At 35.2% G+C, this 16,395-nt stretch overlaps 4 protein-coding genes across 23 annotated transcripts; 3 read left to right on the top strand and 1 right to left on the bottom strand.

The window, feature by feature from the left end:
• The first annotated feature begins 307 nt into the window (after positions 1-307).
• Positions 308-5,085, top strand: LOC127264139 (putative pentatricopeptide repeat-containing protein At1g13630). 10 transcript variants are annotated; one of them, XM_051293554.1, is made up of 7 exons: positions 308-779; positions 1,258-3,362; positions 3,601-3,679; positions 3,766-3,843; positions 3,926-3,985; positions 4,547-4,626; positions 4,740-5,085. In XM_051293554.1, the coding sequence occupies exons 1-2, from the start codon at positions 359-361 to the stop codon at positions 3,279-3,281; spliced, it is 2,445 nt and encodes an 814-aa protein (XP_051149511.1). In that variant the 5' UTR covers positions 308-358; the 3' UTR covers positions 3,282-3,362; positions 3,601-3,679; positions 3,766-3,843; positions 3,926-3,985; positions 4,547-4,626; positions 4,740-5,085. The 10 variants fall into 10 exon arrangements, with proteins under 10 accessions (XP_051149511.1, XP_051149507.1, XP_051149505.1 ...); XM_051293550.1 differs by having other exon boundaries at positions 4,500-4,626; positions 4,740-5,081; XM_051293556.1 differs by lacking the exons at positions 4,547-4,626; positions 4,740-5,085 and adding an exon at positions 4,280-4,332 and having other exon boundaries at positions 309-410; positions 568-779.
• On the top strand, positions 3,656-7,230 carry LOC127263993 (pentatricopeptide repeat-containing protein At4g30700-like). Its single transcript, XM_051293319.1, has 7 exons — positions 3,656-3,679; positions 3,766-3,808; positions 3,926-4,044; positions 6,172-6,399; positions 6,450-6,514; positions 6,616-6,889; positions 7,015-7,230. Exons 1-7 carry the CDS (start codon positions 3,656-3,658, stop codon positions 7,228-7,230), a joined length of 969 nt encoding a protein of 322 aa, XP_051149276.1.
• LOC127264133 (uncharacterized) lies at positions 5,688-13,850 on the top strand. Of its 9 annotated transcripts, none has more exons than XM_051293541.1 (12): positions 5,688-5,822; positions 6,254-6,321; positions 7,570-7,676; positions 7,869-7,974; positions 9,517-9,613; positions 10,562-10,619; positions 10,706-10,824; positions 10,904-10,996; positions 11,437-11,709; positions 12,284-12,492; positions 12,580-12,792; positions 13,328-13,850. In XM_051293541.1, the coding sequence occupies exons 3-12, from the start codon at positions 7,594-7,596 to the stop codon at positions 13,433-13,435; spliced, it is 1,359 nt and encodes a 452-aa protein (XP_051149498.1). In that variant the 5' UTR covers positions 5,688-5,822; positions 6,254-6,321; positions 7,570-7,593; the 3' UTR covers positions 13,436-13,850. The 9 variants fall into 9 exon arrangements, with proteins under 9 accessions (XP_051149498.1, XP_051149492.1, XP_051149499.1 ...); XM_051293535.1 differs by lacking the exon at positions 6,254-6,321 and having other exon boundaries at positions 13,328-13,453; positions 13,540-13,850; XM_051293542.1 differs by lacking the exon at positions 6,254-6,321 and having other exon boundaries at positions 13,328-13,453; positions 13,581-13,850.
• Positions 13,851-13,881: 31 nt separating this feature from the next.
• LOC127264134 (pentatricopeptide repeat-containing protein At1g62350-like) lies at positions 13,882-16,385 on the bottom strand. 3 transcript variants are annotated; one of them, XR_007841622.1, is made up of 5 exons: positions 16,230-16,384; positions 16,003-16,118; positions 15,120-15,466; positions 14,123-14,614; positions 13,882-14,020 (listed from the first exon to the last, which is right to left on the bottom strand). XR_007841622.1 is itself a non-coding variant. In XM_051293545.1 (4 exons), the coding sequence occupies exons 3-4, from the start codon at positions 15,285-15,287 to the stop codon at positions 14,195-14,197; spliced, it is 588 nt and encodes a 195-aa protein (XP_051149502.1). In that variant the 5' UTR covers positions 15,288-15,416; positions 16,003-16,118; positions 16,230-16,385; the 3' UTR covers positions 13,974-14,194. The 3 variants fall into 3 exon arrangements, 2 of the variants coding, with proteins under 2 accessions (XP_051149502.1, XP_051149501.1); XM_051293545.1 differs by having other exon boundaries at positions 13,974-14,614; positions 15,120-15,416; positions 16,230-16,385; XM_051293544.1 differs by having other exon boundaries at positions 13,974-14,614.
• Between the last annotated feature and the right edge of the window lie 10 nt (positions 16,386-16,395).

The following is a 16,395-nucleotide window of genomic DNA, read 5'->3' on the forward strand; positions in this document are numbered from 1 at the left end:
TCGTTACATAATAATATTTATTTTATTATTTTTTAATAATTATATTTATTATAATATTATAAATATTCTTTAAATTTATAATATATTATAATATTATTATTTTTATAGTATACAATACTAATATAATACTATAAATAAACTCATATGAAATATCACTTTTCAATATATATACAAGATAAGTAAAGATAATTAACAACCATATTTTTAATACCCGGCCCGAAGTTCCGGATCGGGTTGACACTTGACAGACTAATCATCGTAAGTTCGTAACGAGCAGAAGGATGTATTAAAATTTAAACCCCAAAAAAGATCTCTTAAACCCTAAACCCTTTCATCATCTTCTCAGCGATGATGCTCGATGTTCTGCTCATCCACCGTACAGCGCCGTTTGCTTACCCGCCTCATCTCTGGTAAGCCTGTCGCCTTTTCCTCAGCCGGTTGCGCTTCCGTCAGGGGCATCCCGGAAGACGACGCCGTAACGCAAATTGTGGGCTATTTTAATTATTCTCCCCCTTGCCACAACACTAAGTTCTTGATTAATTCCATAAGAACCGATGTTTGGTTCAGGAACGAAGTTGCTCGATCGGGCCCTTCTGAAATAGACGCCGTTCTCGAGAAACTGAGCCCGGACTATGCAATTGACTTCTTCTCATTGCTGCAGAAGGAATTTGGGTTCAAACACTCACGAAACTCCTGGTTTATCATAGCCCACATTTTGGTGGAAAAGAAGCAGTCCCGTGCATTGAAGTGTCATTTGCAGAATATGCTTCAAGAGGAAGGTAAAACACTGTATTTCGTTGTAATTGATGGAAATATATTGCATTGTGTGCACTCTTTGATTTTTTTTTTTTTTTTTATATTCTTTGAAACTGCAGAGGTTGAATTATATTTAGAGTAATTGTCCTTACCTAAGGTAGTACATTCATGAGTTTTGCTATTTTGGTAATGATCAGAATTATTGCAACCATTTGATTTTATGCCAATGGGTTGGACTTTGCTCTTGTTTGAAAAAATTTTGGAAAACGAGCAGGTTAAATTAGTGAAATATGCAAAACTTGTTTTCATGGATAAGATATAGAAGTTGAGCTACAAATCTTGGGGAAACAAGTGGAAGGGCATAAAATGCTGACTTGAATGGATTAGTACTTGAAGCTTTCCCTTTAATGGTGATCGGTTTCTTTCATGCGCAATTTTGATTTGGTTGCGTAGTAAAATATGTTATGGACTGCTTGAAAGTGCTAATTTATCCTTTTATAGATTATTTTTTAAAATTTTTTCCATCAGGCTCTGGATCTGCACCCTTACTTTGCGACCTCCTTTTGAAATGCTTCAGTGGGTGGAATTCAACTCATTTGGTGTGGGATATGCTAGCATTTGTTTATTCTAGAGCTGGCATGGTTCATGATGCACTTGTTGTCCTGTCCAAGATGAAAGATTTTGATATCCCGCCGTCAGTTGAGACTTACAATAGTTTGATGCACAACTTGCGGCACTCTTATATAATGCAGGATGTGTACAGGGATTTAGAAGACAATGGAATTCATCCAACTGATTACACAAATTCAATTTTTCTTGATGGTCTTTGTAAACAGTCTCTCATTCATGAAGCAATTCCATTTCTGCAGAAGATAAAAGAGAAAGAGACTGAGCCTTGTGTTGTGTGGTTCAATACGCTGATGTCAAGCTTCTGTAGAATGGGATATGTGGATATCGCAAAATCATTCTTCTGTGTTATGGTCAAGTCTGGAATTTCTGCGGATGCATATAGTTACAACATTCTTATTCATGGTCTTTGTGTTACTGGTTTTCTGGAAGAAGCAATAGACTTTGCAATTGACATGGAAAAACACGGATTGGAGCCTGATGAAGTAACTTATACCATCCTTGCCAAAGGATTTCGCCTACTTTATCTAAAGGGTGGAGCAGGGAAGGTTTCTGAGAAAGTTCTAAATAGAAACTCAAACTCAGATCTAACTTACACAATTCAAATTTATTGGCATTGCCAGTTCGGTAATGTCGAAGAGGGTTTTCGCCTGCGTGAGGAGATGCTATCTAAGGGTCATAAGTTAAATGGTATTTTGTACCGTGTGCTGTTCAGCACTTTGTGTAAGAGCAGGATGGTAAAAGAAGCTCTACTTTTGCTTTCTGAGATAGAAAATACTGGTTTTAAACCAGATGCTTTTATGGGTTCCATGATTGTTCATGGCCTTTGCAAGTTGGGAAAAGTAGAGAAAGCCATCCAACTTTACAAGGAAATATGCGTCGAGGAATTTGCCTCGAATCCACAAGGATCTATCTCATTAAAAAAATATGATATATTGACCAATAGTGATATGATACTGGATGTTGCATCGTACAATACAATGATCGATAGATACATGAAACTTGGTGATATGGGAGAGGCTATAAAGTTGTACGGAAAAATGTTGGAGAAAGGAGTTTCACCGACTATAGTTACGCTCAATTCTCTAATAACTGGATCATGCAAAACTGGAAAGCATGCTGATGTGAAAAAGTGGCTAGCTGACATCAAGATGTATAATTTGGTGCCTACTGTTGCTACTTACACGACCCTTCTTAATGCGTTTTTTGAAGTCGGAGATACGAAAAATGCATTTGGGCTTCTTAAGGACATGAAAGCTAATGGTGTAGAGCCCAATAAAGTAACTTATTCAGTGATCATGAAATGCTTTTGTAAGCAAGGAAAGCTGGAAAAATCTGTTGAGGTTCTCAGAGATATGATTGCTAGGAATCTTTCTCCAGATCAAGGTTGTTATAATATTCTGATCAAGTATTTTTGTAAAGCCAAAAATTTCAAAAGAGCATTTGAGTTGCATGATGAGATGGTGCGATTTCGTATTAAGCCGAATCAGGTGACTTATGACACTCTTATCAATGGTTTTTGTGTGTATGGAGACCTTGGTGATGCTGAAAAATTATTTTCTTTTCTCAAAGGCCAAAAATTTAGATTGTCCAAAGTTGCTTATACCACACTTATAAAAGCACATTGTGCAAAGGGGGATGCTTGGAAGGCTTTGGCCCTCTTTCATCAAATGTCTGAAGCCGGGTTTGAAATTTCTGTGAAAGATTACAGTGCTGCAATTAATAGACTGTGCAAAAGATCCTTACTTAGTGATGTGATGGAATTTCTTCGAATGATGTTAGTTGATGGTTTTTCACCTGACGAGCAGATGTCTTCAGATATTCTTCGTTTTCTTGATGAAGTTGAGGACTGCTTTTCCAAATTTCAAATATATGCTTTAATTATCAAATGTGGCTAAGGTACCAGTTCTTTGTATGAGATGTATTGTAACTGAGCACCTCACCATCAAATATCCTCCCAATCTGAGTGCTTGGATAAGGTATGAGTATCTATTGTAATGAGCTCTTAGGTCTTCTTGTCTATATCTTTTGTTTTTAAACTCTTGATATTGTTCTTTTTATATGTTCTGTTCTTGTTGTGGTCTCAATTCTCTCTTATCTTTCTTAATGTCCTAAATCTGAGAGTTGAAAATAAAGGTTTTAAATATCACAAGGGTTATCTTCATAATTGATTTTTTGTTATGGGGCTGTTAAATCTGATAACTGTATTATGTTTAGCCAGTCGCTCTATATGGTTGACTACTTGTGCGTTTGATCAAGACATAAAGTGAGCATGCAATATCTTGCAAAGTATACGGTATTACTTCTGCTATCATTTCAAGCAATTGTTATGTTTTGTCTGCATAATCTTACTGTTTTTTTGCTCCTGTTCTTGTATTTAAGTTCTGCAGTCGACTGGTCCCAGTTCAATCTGTGGCCATTACTGGTAAGGAAACTCAGACTCAATCAAGATGCTGGACGGTATGATTTTCTCCATCTTACATAGATTAATACGAGACATTTGCTTCTGCTTGTTCTAATTGCATCTCCTTTCTTTTCACAGATGAGAGCTTTGTGAGCACGGTTATTATGCTGCCGAGACTTTTCACAGAAGCTCCATCTGGTACTATACCTACAGTTTCAACTTTGCTGTTTAAGATAGCTAATTTGATGAAAATTAAGGTTTGATTCCATGAATATTTAAGAAAATACTTTATTTATGTTCATAAAACTTTTAGCAAACAATACCGAAACCAATCAAACTAAAATACACACTTTTAAATTCTCAAGTTTTGAACTTGGATAATATTTTAGTCCTTTTTTGTTTCTCTATTAAATCTTATGCTAACGAGTTTTCATTAAACAAACAAATTGCATTCATTTGATACTACATTTCATATGTACAAATCACATTCAGGCACAAACAAGAAGAAAATGATTGGGACATGGGGTCTAACAAGTTCTGTTAAGGTCGGATGGATTATAATGTTTATTTGGGATTATATCGTACAAATCTAGTGTGCCTGCTAAGCAACCTTCTTCAGGGTGCTTATCCTGCAACCAAATTTCAAAATATTGTTGGAGAACGAAAATAAGTTTTTTGGGTGTTATCCGACCTTTAATGGCACTGTTTGCAGTGCTTCGAGTTTCTGCTTCATCCTGAAACTAGTTTCATACTCTCAAGGAGTAAGGAGAAGAAGTTCGATTGACACAAGTCCAGTATCTTGGCTACTTTTTCCATGGAAACAAATCGATTCCATTGAGGTACTCTGATACTAGTGCTTGTCAGTTTCTCATGATATCTCTGATCCTCGTTTTCATGCTGTGCTGCTGTCCTTGAAGCTTGGTCACATTGAAATCTTCTTTCTTCAATGCAGGAGGAAGCATTCACCTGATCGAGATCTGTTTTTCTCTCAAATCTTAACCTATACAGTAAGAAGATTGTAATTGCTTCTCTTCCTAGTTAACAAGAAAATTATGAGATAGATAAAGGTGTGTTTTGCACTAGCAGCCATGTACTAGGAATAGAGAAAGGGGATTAGAATAGTATGAACAACCAGTTTATAAATGCCTTCTAGGAATTATCACAGTTACATAGCTCAACATGTTTTTCAATTTTTCTTTCAAACAAGAAATTCACAAACCAAGAAATCAAAATTCTTGATATCCACTTTATTCGACCCAGTACTTGTTGCTCCATAGGCTGAAACAAAGCAAATTAGTAGAAGAAAAAAAAACCTGACGGAGACCGCCGCCCAAGTTTAGATTAAAATTAAGATTAAGATTGCCTATGTAGTCTAATTAAAAATATATATATATATTAATTTTAAAATGTAAGTAAAGTGTATAACTATATTTAAAATAAAAAAAAATTATGTACTCGACCTAAATAGAAATAATAGATAAATTAAATCAACCTAATGAACTGTATAACATGTAAACTCATTTAAATTTTTATTTTTATCACCCACAGAAAAATAAATATTTTTTTTTATTTACATTAAAAACTTCACATTTTTATAAAATTAATTTATTTTTATTTTAAATAAATAAAAATATTTTTAAAATTTAATTGTATTATAAAAAAAAAATTATTCTCTATAAAATAATTTTTATTATAATATAAATTTTAAAATATTTAAATATATATATTCCAATTTTCTAATTATATATATTAAATATATTTTAAAATTATTAATATTATTCATCATGTTAAAAAATAATATACCAATTTACTGTTATTAATTAATTAAATATTATTGGGATTAAAAGAAGTATTTTTCTAATAATATTTTTAGGGAATTATTAAAAACACTTAAGAAACCTAAACACATTCCACCGCCTTCCAATTTCACCCCTTTCTTCTCTTTCATTTCTTCCTTCTTTTTCATTAGTAAAACGCTCAATCGTTGTCGGCGGCGGCGTATTGTTCTCTTCTTGTCCAGTTTCGTCCGAGGTTTGTAAGTTCCATTCCTTCACCATGTTTTTGAATTACGCTCTGTTATCAAAATTTCAATGCCGACTGTCATGTTATTTAGGGTTTGAATTGTTTGATGCTAGTATAATTAACTGTTTGAATCTTTATTTTTGTGAGATTTTTGAAGAACAATAAAATTTGCAGATTGGAAAAGAAAAAGAATCCTTATGTTAAATTCGTACACTAATTTTGTATTATGTGCCTGTTCGACTAGTTCTAATCTTAAAGTTTTGTATTTTAGCTTTAATTTTTGGTTTAAATAGTGGTTAGATGTGATATAGCAGTTTTATAAGAAATAGTGAGAATCACAAGATTGACTTAATTTGGGACAGCCATTTGAGGCTTTGAATGCGTTCAATCAAATGGCTATTGAGAATCACAAGATTGATTTAATTTCTTTATCAAATGGGCTAGTGATTGCGATCAACTTGGGACATTTGCTTTTGGGAAAAGCCATTCATGGATTTATACTTCGGAAAGAGGTGAATCTTGATCTTGTTGGGACAACAACTTTGATTGATATGTATGGAAAATGCGGGCACTTATCAGGTGGAATGAATGTCTTCAACCATACATGTGTTAAAGACTGTTTTGTTTAGCGTAATGTTAGCCGGTTATCTATACAATGGATTTTTTTAACAAGACTGGAAATGTTTCGCAAAATGGTAGCGAGGGGTCTCGACCAAAGTAGAAGCACAATAAATCAACGTGCTTTGCGCATTGTCTGAGTTGAAAGATATTGATAGGGCTAAATTCGCTAATGGACATATGTTCAGACCAGGGATGGAGAATAATACGGACATTGCGAATCAGTTGATAAGCATGTACTCAAAATGCAACTTGATACTATCCGCTCGCGTTGTATTTGACATGACAAAAAACAAGGATAGGGTGTCGTGGACATCAATTATACGCAGCTATGTGAGCCATGGCCATGACGACGAAGCCATTGCATTGTTCCGGTTGATGCAGACGTCATGTATACGAACGGATTGTGTCACCTTCACTTGTCTAATTCAGGCAGCGAGTCACCTCAAATTCCTAATGGAAGTACATGCATGCCTATATCATACACATACACCCGATGTCGCTTTGACAAACTCGTTGATCACCGCCTATGGTAAATAGGGGAGGCTCGATATGGCTAGGAACTTATTTGAGAGCATGGTTGAAAGGCAACTATCGTCATGGAACACGATGGGATGGAGGTGGGAGAAAGAGTCGGGAAATGGCTGTTGGAGGTGGAGCTGGGGAGTGCCAGCGCATATTGTTCGGTGTCAAATCCGTTTGCTGTAGGAGGTAGATGGGATGGAGTGGCTTCAATTGGAGCTGTTGCTAAGGAGAAGGGGCTTAGAAGCGCAACAGGGTATAGTCTTGTAGATGCCAATTGAACTGCATGAAGATTGCCGAATATTGACTTCCCAAACTCAACTTGAGGAATACCTGATCGGGTTATACCAAAGAGTAACTGTCGATGGATGGATGATTGTTTTGAATGAAAATTACAAAAAAATTTTAGGGGATTGAGAGATTGAATGATAAAAGAACAGGTTAAAAATACGAAGTAAACAGACCCAAAAGAGCACACCTTTATATGTTTTTAATATTATTTTCAGTATTACTATTTACAATAAAAATGTTTGTCTTTAATTGAAGATTTATTTTAATATTCAAATCTTTTATCTTTTGAAAAAAAAGCATATATCCCTGTTCGTTTTTTCTTATGCTAGGAGAATTTGAACTGGACCACAATCATGGCGGAAACCAAAGATCCATCCGAAAACAATGACTGTACTTTCCAGTGGGATGAGAGTTCTCAACTCTATTACCATGCCAGGTATATTTTCTTTTCCTCTGTAGTTTTGCAAATTTGATTTATTTTTGCATTGATTTACGGGATTGTTTGATTGTTTATTAACAAGTCTTTTCCAAACAATGCTAGCGATCGGGCCCTGTTGAATTCGTAATTATTTTTTATTTTCTTTTATGTCAAGAATGTATGACCTTTAGCTTTTCGAATGTTGTGCAGCACTGGATTTTACCATGACCCACAGGCAGGTTGGTATTACAGCAGCAGAGATGGACTTTATTACAAATTCGAGGATGGGGAATATACGCTGCTTGATGGATATCAGGTGTTAATTGCTTTTTTTAGGGCCCATTTACTCTGAGTTTTGTTTCAATTTATTTATTATACTACCATCACGATTCCTATAAAAAATAGGCCATTTTCTCTCACAAAAATCACAACAAAACCACTATTCAAAACAAAAACCAAACTCAAGTGAACATACCCTAGATTTCTATCTAAGATATGACCCATTTATATTTTATTTCTCCCTCCATCCGGGCTATTTATGCCATAATGCTCAGACACAGAGACTAAAAAATAATGCTCCCTCCATCCCACCACAATTGACACTATTTTCATTTTTGTTTATCCCGTAACAATTGACACATTTCTATTTTTGGTAAAAATTATTAAATCTAAACATATTTAACAAATATAAATCAACTTAATTAACTACATAACATATAACATCATAAATGACGTAGGACCTACTCAAAACCCCTTTATTTCTATCTCTCTCCTAAAAAAAAATATTTTTATCTATATTTAAAACTACACATCTTTTATAAAATTGATTTATGTTAATTATAAATAAACAAAAATATTTTTTTTTATTTATTATAGAAAATTTTATTCTCTATAAAATGATATCCATATTATATGTATTTTTTAATTGCTATATAATTTTTAAATATTTAAACATATATTTTGATTTTTTTAATCATATATATTAAATTTACTTTCAAACTATAAATATTATTAATTATGTAAAAAATAATATCATAACTAATTATTATTAACTAATTAAGCATCCTTACCTTAAATACTGTTTCCCTAATCAAATGATTCAATTTCGGTGGGACGGAGGGAGTAGTATTTTAGGGTGCGTTTGGTTGGCTTCCCAACCGGAGTTGGCCCAATTGTTTTAGAAAAAAAATATTACATCATATGGGACCAACTTAAAATTCATTCAAAATTTTTTATTTTTACTTATTTCCTCAATAAACAAATATATTTATGTACATTCAAAACTCTATTTATTTATAAATTAATTTATGTTAATTATTAATAAATATTTATATTTTTTTATTTTATTTGTATTATATTAAATTTTTATTCTCTACAAAATGGCATTCATATTGTATATATTCGTTTAAAATAATTAAACATATATTTTAAAATTTATAAAGTTTATATGTATTACATCATAAATCAAAATATTAATTAAATAAAATATTCCTAACCCAACTTCCACCTCAATAATCCAATCGGCAACCAACCGTAGCCTTAATATAAAAGTGGGGCCGGTAAAAAGTAAAGTTAGGGTATTATGAAAAATTTATTGAAAGAGTTCATTAAAAAATAGTGAGGTATGTAGAAAGAACAGTGATAATTTTCTTATTATCTGTTAACATAGGAGTAATGAAATTGTGGTTTGATAAAGTTGTACTTTAAATGAATTATGCATATGTTAGGCTTAGCATAATTAATCGGCACGGAGGAAATATTAATTTAGGCTGTGTTTACTAAACATGACTAGTTAATCTTCATATGTTTAAACATGACCTTGAGGTTAGTGTAATCATTTTCATTGTATACGTTTCAGGCTTCAGATCAAACTGAAATGAATGATACTAATGGTCAAGGAGAAACACTGAAGGCTCAAATGCAAGGAAGAGAAATCTCTGAGGTGCCATCACTAGGTGAACTAATATTTCTGCGATGTCCTCTGATATATTTATTGGGGGGTGTGTTTTTTTGTATTTTTTATGTTCTGGAGAATTTTTTTTTTTTTTTTTAATGAAATATAGGTTTTTGATAGGACATTTTAATGGAAAATAGATATTGGATGTTGTGTTTTGAATCTAAATGTTTTTTGACGTGACATTTTTAATACACCCTTAATCTTTTCAATATTTCCTTATATTGTGCTATACGGTGCTGATTTAATTTGGAGTGTACTTGACCTTGGTCGCAATTTACTCTAACCATTAATGAGTGTTCATTTTTGTTTCGAGAGAAGAAATGGTTTTATTAGGCGCCCTCTGTCAAGCCATTGATTTTCCAGCTTGCTAGTTACAACTTGTGAAGGTTAAAATGATTTTGTGCGATACCCCCATGTGTAGAAGTTCAATATGTTATACATATATATATATATATATCATTTTACATTTATTTACATGCTCCTTGTGTTGGTAGAATTCTCTGTACGTGAAACACTTGAAATAAATGGGACCTCTTGCTTTGATGCCATGTTATAATGATCACCTCCTGTTAAAAAGTTTAATATAGTTATATGTATCAGTCTCTCTCTCTCTCTCTCTCTCTCTATATATATATATATATATATATATGTACATATAATTCTCCCTATCGACTTGGATTGCTTGGTCCTCATTCCAGTACTATGTTTCATCCATTCAGAAGCTGCTGTTTCATTATTTAAAATGATTTATTGTGTTTTGAGTGAATGATGTGATGTCTTCTACTCATTGGTTGCATAAATACATTGTTTGTATCATTTTATTTTTATTTTGCTGTTTTGATGGTTGTCTCTATTGTTCTGAAGATGTAAAGATTTCTACTTTGCCATGCATTGTTTATTTTGTTCCTCATCACGATATTCTTCTATTTTTTATGTCTCTAGACAGATTCCTCAGCATTTGAAGGCAGTGATCAGACAGAGTATCCACCTCCACCGTCAGAATGGTGTGCTCAATCTCGACTGTATTCTATCGTTATGCTTGATTTATTGCTGATCCTGTCTACATGCCTAAGCCACAGATCGTATGCAGGCTGGAAGACACTCTTATCGAAATGTACTTATCTGGCTATCCTAATCAAACAACCTATGCTGCCGATGCCAACATGGCAACACCAGTTGAAACTAATGAAGTGAACATTGAAGATCCTTGTAAGTACTTCTGTACTTTAGCTGATCGGAGTAAGTCAATTCTAGCGTCTCTTGCAAGTTCTTAGTTTTGTAAATGCAGGTGATGAAGATAATGAGGAATTGGAGGAAGGCGAATGGATCCCTGACGACCCTGATTTTTGGAAAAACATTAGTGAGAGAAGTATGGATGAAGGTATGTCTACTTGAAGTTAAAATACTTTTCTTTCAGTTCACAAGTGTGTTTAGGTTGCAGCTGTACTTAGAATACGTGTCCATATTCCACATAGCTTGGGTGTGTTTACTTGTGTTTTAGGATGCATTTCATGTTTTTTGGTTGTTTTAGATTTCGAGTATTTTAGAGTGAAAAATAATGGTTGGACACGATGTGATGTTGTGATGTTTTTTTATAGAGTTCAGGTGTGAAAATACTGCTTTTGGTGTTAAAATAAAGTATGAAAAGATATTAAAAACTCACCAAAAGTTTCCCTCTAGTTTGCTGCTGCATTATTTCAATCAAACTCATTGAAGCGAAGGTTTTGTCTAGACTATTTTGCAATATATTCTCCAATACTGAGCAAGAGGAAAGCTTGAAGTTCCTTATATCCGTATTATACCGTGTAATCATATACTCAGGTATATCTCCAGAAGAAGAAAATTGGTGCGCTCAATTCAGCCAACCAAGTCAATTATATGACGAATGGATGTTAGATTTACAAATAGTGGATTTATGGGATTGGGCATTGGTAAGAGGGACTAAGAAAGATGGAAAGACAGAGGTTTCTAGGCTGGTTGGCAGACTGAGGAAGCCCTCTAGGAAGCTTCATCCTTCAGTTCCTTCTGGTGGCGTGATACTGAAAACGGCACCCATATGCGAAACACACCTTGATCTGGTACGAGTGTCATCAGGTTCGACCACTACCCCCTTTACTGTGTCTTTATTTTTCCTCCAATCGAATGTAGGAGTTCAAGTATCAGTTACTAGGGTGTGTTTGTTTGTGGGTTTGGGTTTTGGGGTTTGGATATTTTAATAGTAAAAAATTAAATTTGAATAGATGTTTGATGTGATATAAATGAATGATAGATGTGATGTTTTGAATATAAAATAAATTTGTAATATAATATAAAAAAAAATTAAAAAAAAAAGTAATTATTTGATTTGATGTCTTTAGAGGAAAAAAAAATTGAATAGTAATTTTTTTTTGTAAAATCTACAAAAGAACAAAACCTAACTCACAAACTGAGCAAAAATTCCACTTCTGTTTCTAAGAAAAGAAGCAATTTCCGAATTTTCTTGCTAGATCATACCCATGTTTTAAAACATTTCACTTACTATCACTGATTTTACTTTTAACCATGTGATTCTAACTTGAACTAGTTTTTTTTTAACAATCCTATTTCATTGTTTCCTATATCTTTATATATTGTATTAATAGTACGCAACTACTTCTTCGGTTAAATATGTTTATTACCTATTCCACAGGCAAGATATACAGACTGAGGAATCCGAGCTTGCAATATGTAGCATCCCTGCCAGTTTACGATGCGTCCAACCCAACCAAGGATTGGGGCTTCCCAACAGTTAAAAACCATACAAAGAAGTCGCCAAAATCTCATCAGCAGTTGGAATCCCAAAGCATAGGAACTCTCGATGTTCTAAAAGATAAATCGTTGTCATTGCCAGCTAAAAAGGTATAGATAATCAAGCATACAATTATCCTACCATTTCCTAGTATCATTACTTTTTCCTTCTCATATTCTGTTTGAGTGCAAATTCAGGATCATACGTACCGGGATAGAGCTGCTGAGAGAAGAGCCCTGCACAAAGGGTTTGGCATTGGCCCCGGACAAAAGAAACCGCTTACTGATGATGACTCCCCTCCATCATCCCCTCCTACGCATCCTGAAGAAGCTGCGGCTGAGTCAATGGACTTGTCGTTCGGGTCGGGAAGTTATGCAAGAAAAATTATGGAGGGCATGGGCTGGAAGGAGGTAAGATTTCCTAAACTTATAGATTTAGTAAGGGGCATTAAGTTTGGTTTATAGTTAGTAATTTCTGAAGCTGGTTTTAAAATATTCGTTTAACTATTGGACTGGGGTGCCATTGGGGACGACGTGTTGATTAACAAAAATGAATATTTTATTGAAAAAGTTAGAAAAGTAAAAAAAATTACGAATATTTTTTAAAATTCAATTAGTAAATAAAGAAAATAAAGGGAGAGAATATAAATGATATATAATAATAATAGAGGCGATTATAGTAAATAAATGTTTAGTGAATGGTGTAATAGTTGAACGGTGAAATTTTGAATGAAGGATAACAGTTAAATGACGAAATTTTTGTCTTTCAATATTAGTAATATCATAAATTTAATGAATGTATAGTTTGACAGACATCGAGAGTAATTCAATCTTCATATGTTCGTCAAGAAATGGAGATTGAATAACACAACATAATCCATGATAGTAGACATGGCCTGTAGGACGAGCTATCGCGACTTAATGCTGGTAAAATACTTTTGGACAGGGCGAAGTGCTCGGGAGTAGCATGAAGGGCTTGTCCAAACCTTTACAAGCAACAGGGAACAAAGGAACTGCCGGCTTGGGCTGGAACAACAACAGGAAAAGATTTTGATTCATTCTGAACATACAGGTAGCGTAACATGTTCGTTATATTTGTGAGTTCCCGTTGATCCCTTATGTTAAAAGACATCGTTTCTATATGGACCTGATTGATAGATTGAACAAAACCTCGACCCGACTCAACTGCATTGCACCAGTGTAGGTACACGACGAATGTGGACCGGCTCGAGCCGGCCCAAGCCATAGGCCTAGCTAGTGAGTTTGGATGACTATGCTAGGCTAGGTTAGGCCGGGCCAATGGACATTTTAAGACCATTGTTGTAGAACTTGTGGTAATGCCATTTGTAAATGCTGAACTAGAGTTGAGTATTTACTATTGGGATTTTAACTAGATTAGGATTAGGATTACTTGGTTCAACGAGTTGACTATGTCCACGGGCATAAATAGAGAACATATTTATTGCAAATTACAGATTTTATATCTATTTAAATAAACTAAGAGATTCATCATACAGACTCAGCCCAATGCGAACTCCAAAGCTCAATATTGTATACCGGTCAGCTAAGGGCCACTCTGCGCCCACCTTGACCCCCCGACTCGTTAACTCTCATTAAAGTTCAGCGACTACTCATCCCTCTAGAAGAAGAAGCATTGTCAGCAATGGTAAAAATGTCGAAAATCCATGTGGCACGCTTCCAAGAAACAATATATGCTCATTCAGGTCTTGGCCTAGATTACCTATCCAGTTCAGCTATTTGGCATCTACATTCTGAATGTGGTTAGGCATGCGTAGGTAGATCAGTCCCATAGCTACTCCTCGTCACTTTCTGTTCCATATTGTCGATCGTCGATGGACAGGTCATCTGGAGGATCATAAACAATCATGTCAGGGAAGAGTTCCGAAAAGTCATCTTTCACCTTCTCTCTCAATTCAGGGTAAGAAATCAGCCCTTTTAATATGACACGATATGGCAAAGATAATGGAGGCTCTGGTGAACATCTCATTTCGTCGTATATACGCATTGCTTCATTCGGCAATCCACCATCTAGAAAGGCCCGGACAAGGTCTCCGAAGGTATGCTGATCAAAAAGGACACCCTCGCTCTTCAAATCATACCACACCATTCTTGCTTCATCGATCTTTTTGCTTCTAGCAAGCATCATTAGCATATCTCGGTAGAAAAACATATCCGGCCGGTACCAGATTTCCTTCCGCACCACATCATACAGCTGTCAAAGAAACATACAAGTCTATCAGAATGTGAACTCTTGGCATTCTTAGTTCATGCATGTTGTCAAATTGCGAAAAACAATTTTAATTTAATCCATCTAAAATCCACTGTCAAATCTAAATCTACCCAAACAAATGTGACCTTAATGAAATTCAGACAACAAATTGATGTGGTTCCTAATTATCTTTGATTCTTGGAGCAGACATTGTTGCCAAAGTGATCATCTCATATATGCATTATATAATCTCTGTGTTTACAAACCATCCTTCCCAGCACTGTGATCAAATTAGATTTGATGAAAATATCCTCTTTCACAGCAAGACATCCCAAATTTAGATCTACTAAACACAACCATGATCACAACACAGAAAAATACGATCAGAACGCCGAAGAAGAAAATCTCAAACAATCCATATCAGCATCAATGAAAGCAACAAGTTTATCCATGTCAAATCCCATAAATAAAGCTAAAAAGGTGCAACAAAGTAGAAAGACTACCGGACCTTCATGGAGAGACCGACCAGGTTCTGACGCTGAAACTCTGCGAGGACCGCAACGAGGTCAGACTTAAGGAGACGGGAAACATGTGTCTTCATAAACCGCTCAAAACGCACAGGTTGGCTCTCAAGACGCTTGAGCTCCTTCGTCACCATTAACCCCTCCTTCCCCATCTCTTTCTTCCGCCGCCATATCGACAGGCTAGGCTTTGAAGCAGCTCCGGTGATGCGTTGAGTGCTGATTGCACACTGTTGATGGCGCACCGGAAGCCCCCGTGAAGCCCGCCACAGTAGATCCCAACCCTGTCGCCACATGGAATCTCTAAGCTCAACCCACAAGCCGTATGCAACCACTGCATTTGGGTTAATATTGATAAATACTTAGATAACAACTACGAAGGGTAATGCTGAATTTCTGATCAGTAGTGTCAGCAATAGTTAGGGAGACGCGGAGAAGGTGAATGGGAAGGAGCTAACTATGGGAATGCCCCAATTTACGAAGAATTTGGTAGTGATTCTAACAGTTATGATCTTGTAAATGCTTAATTTGATTTTCTGAAACTTAAAATTGACATGATTGCTGCAAATGCTGTAAACATTCTCACTCTCGGCCATGAAAGATTAAAAAAAGTCAAGTATCTGGAACACAAACTATAATCAACTAGAATAAGAAATGTTTGAACTAAGATTCATACTTAATATTCCAACTCTGCGTCCGGACGCCAAAAAAATTTAAAACTGTTTGAAAAAACAGGAAAAATCTTTCTTTTTTTTCAAGTCTAATTCATGGATTCGCATTTCACGTCTCAAACTGAGATGAAATGAGCGGACTAGAATCGGAAGTATTCTAAGATATGGATCGGATGGTAAAGCTAAGGATTGAACTTACAATTTTGAAGCAGTTGCAGAGGTAGCCGGAGAAGACGACGACGAGAGGCCTGGCCGCCTATGAGAGCCGGAGAGGCGTCCGGCGATAACGAAGTGAAGTTGCAGAGGTGAGAGAAACTGTGAACAGAAAAGAAATGAGAAAATTGTTAAAATTACTGTATTTTCTTGAGAAATGGGGAAGCACCGAAGCAGATGGAAAAATAAAATAAAGAAAAAAGAAAAACTCACCGGAATTCCAGCGGGGAGAAAGGCAACAGCTAAACTTAGAAGAAGGAGAAAGGAGAAGAAAACAAAAGAAAATAAGAGACGGGGGAGAAGAAGAAGAAGAAAGGGAGAGAAAGAAAGGGGGAATGGGGAACGGCGGGCTGGGCTGGGCTGGGCTGGGCTTGCAGGG

The sequence above is a fragment of the Andrographis paniculata genome, unplaced genomic scaffold (assembly GCF_009805555.1).
Source record: "Andrographis paniculata isolate CXL003 unplaced genomic scaffold, ASM980555v1 Contig69END, whole genome shotgun sequence".
Classification (NCBI taxonomy): domain Eukaryota; kingdom Viridiplantae; phylum Streptophyta; class Magnoliopsida; order Lamiales; family Acanthaceae; genus Andrographis; species Andrographis paniculata.

Coding starts and splice junctions, on each gene's coding strand:
- LOC127264139 (XM_051293554.1), top strand. CDS start 359: ATGTTCTGCTCATCCACCGTACAGCGCCGTTTGCTTACCCGCCTCATC. Junction 780..1,257: donor GAATATGCTTCAAGAGGAAG/GTAAAACACTGT, acceptor ATCCTTTTATAG/ATTATTTTTTAAAATTTTTT.
- LOC127263993 (XM_051293319.1), top strand. CDS start 3,656: ATGCAATATCTTGCAAAGTATACG. Junction 4,045..6,171: donor CTAATTTGATGAAAATTAAG/GTTTGATTCCAT, acceptor AATTTGGGACAG/CCATTTGAGGCTTTGAATGC. Junction 6,515..6,615: donor TCGCAAAATGGTAGCGAGGG/GTCTCGACCAAA, acceptor ACATATGTTCAG/ACCAGGGATGGAGAATAATA.
- LOC127264133 (XM_051293541.1), top strand. CDS start 7,594: ATGGCGGAAACCAAAGATCCATCCGAAAACAATGACTGTACTTTCCAG. Junction 7,975..9,516: donor CGCTGCTTGATGGATATCAG/GTGTTAATTGCT, acceptor TATACGTTTCAG/GCTTCAGATCAAACTGAAAT. Junction 12,493..12,579: donor TGTCATTGCCAGCTAAAAAG/GTATAGATAATC, acceptor GTGCAAATTCAG/GATCATACGTACCGGGATAG.
- LOC127264134 (XM_051293544.1), bottom strand. CDS start 15,428: ATGTGGCGACAGGGTTGGGATCTACTGTGGCGGGCTTCACGGGGGCTT. Junction 14,615..15,119: donor TGGTCGGTCTCTCCATGAAG/GTCCGGTAGTCT, acceptor TTTCTTTGACAG/CTGTATGATGTGGTGCGGAA.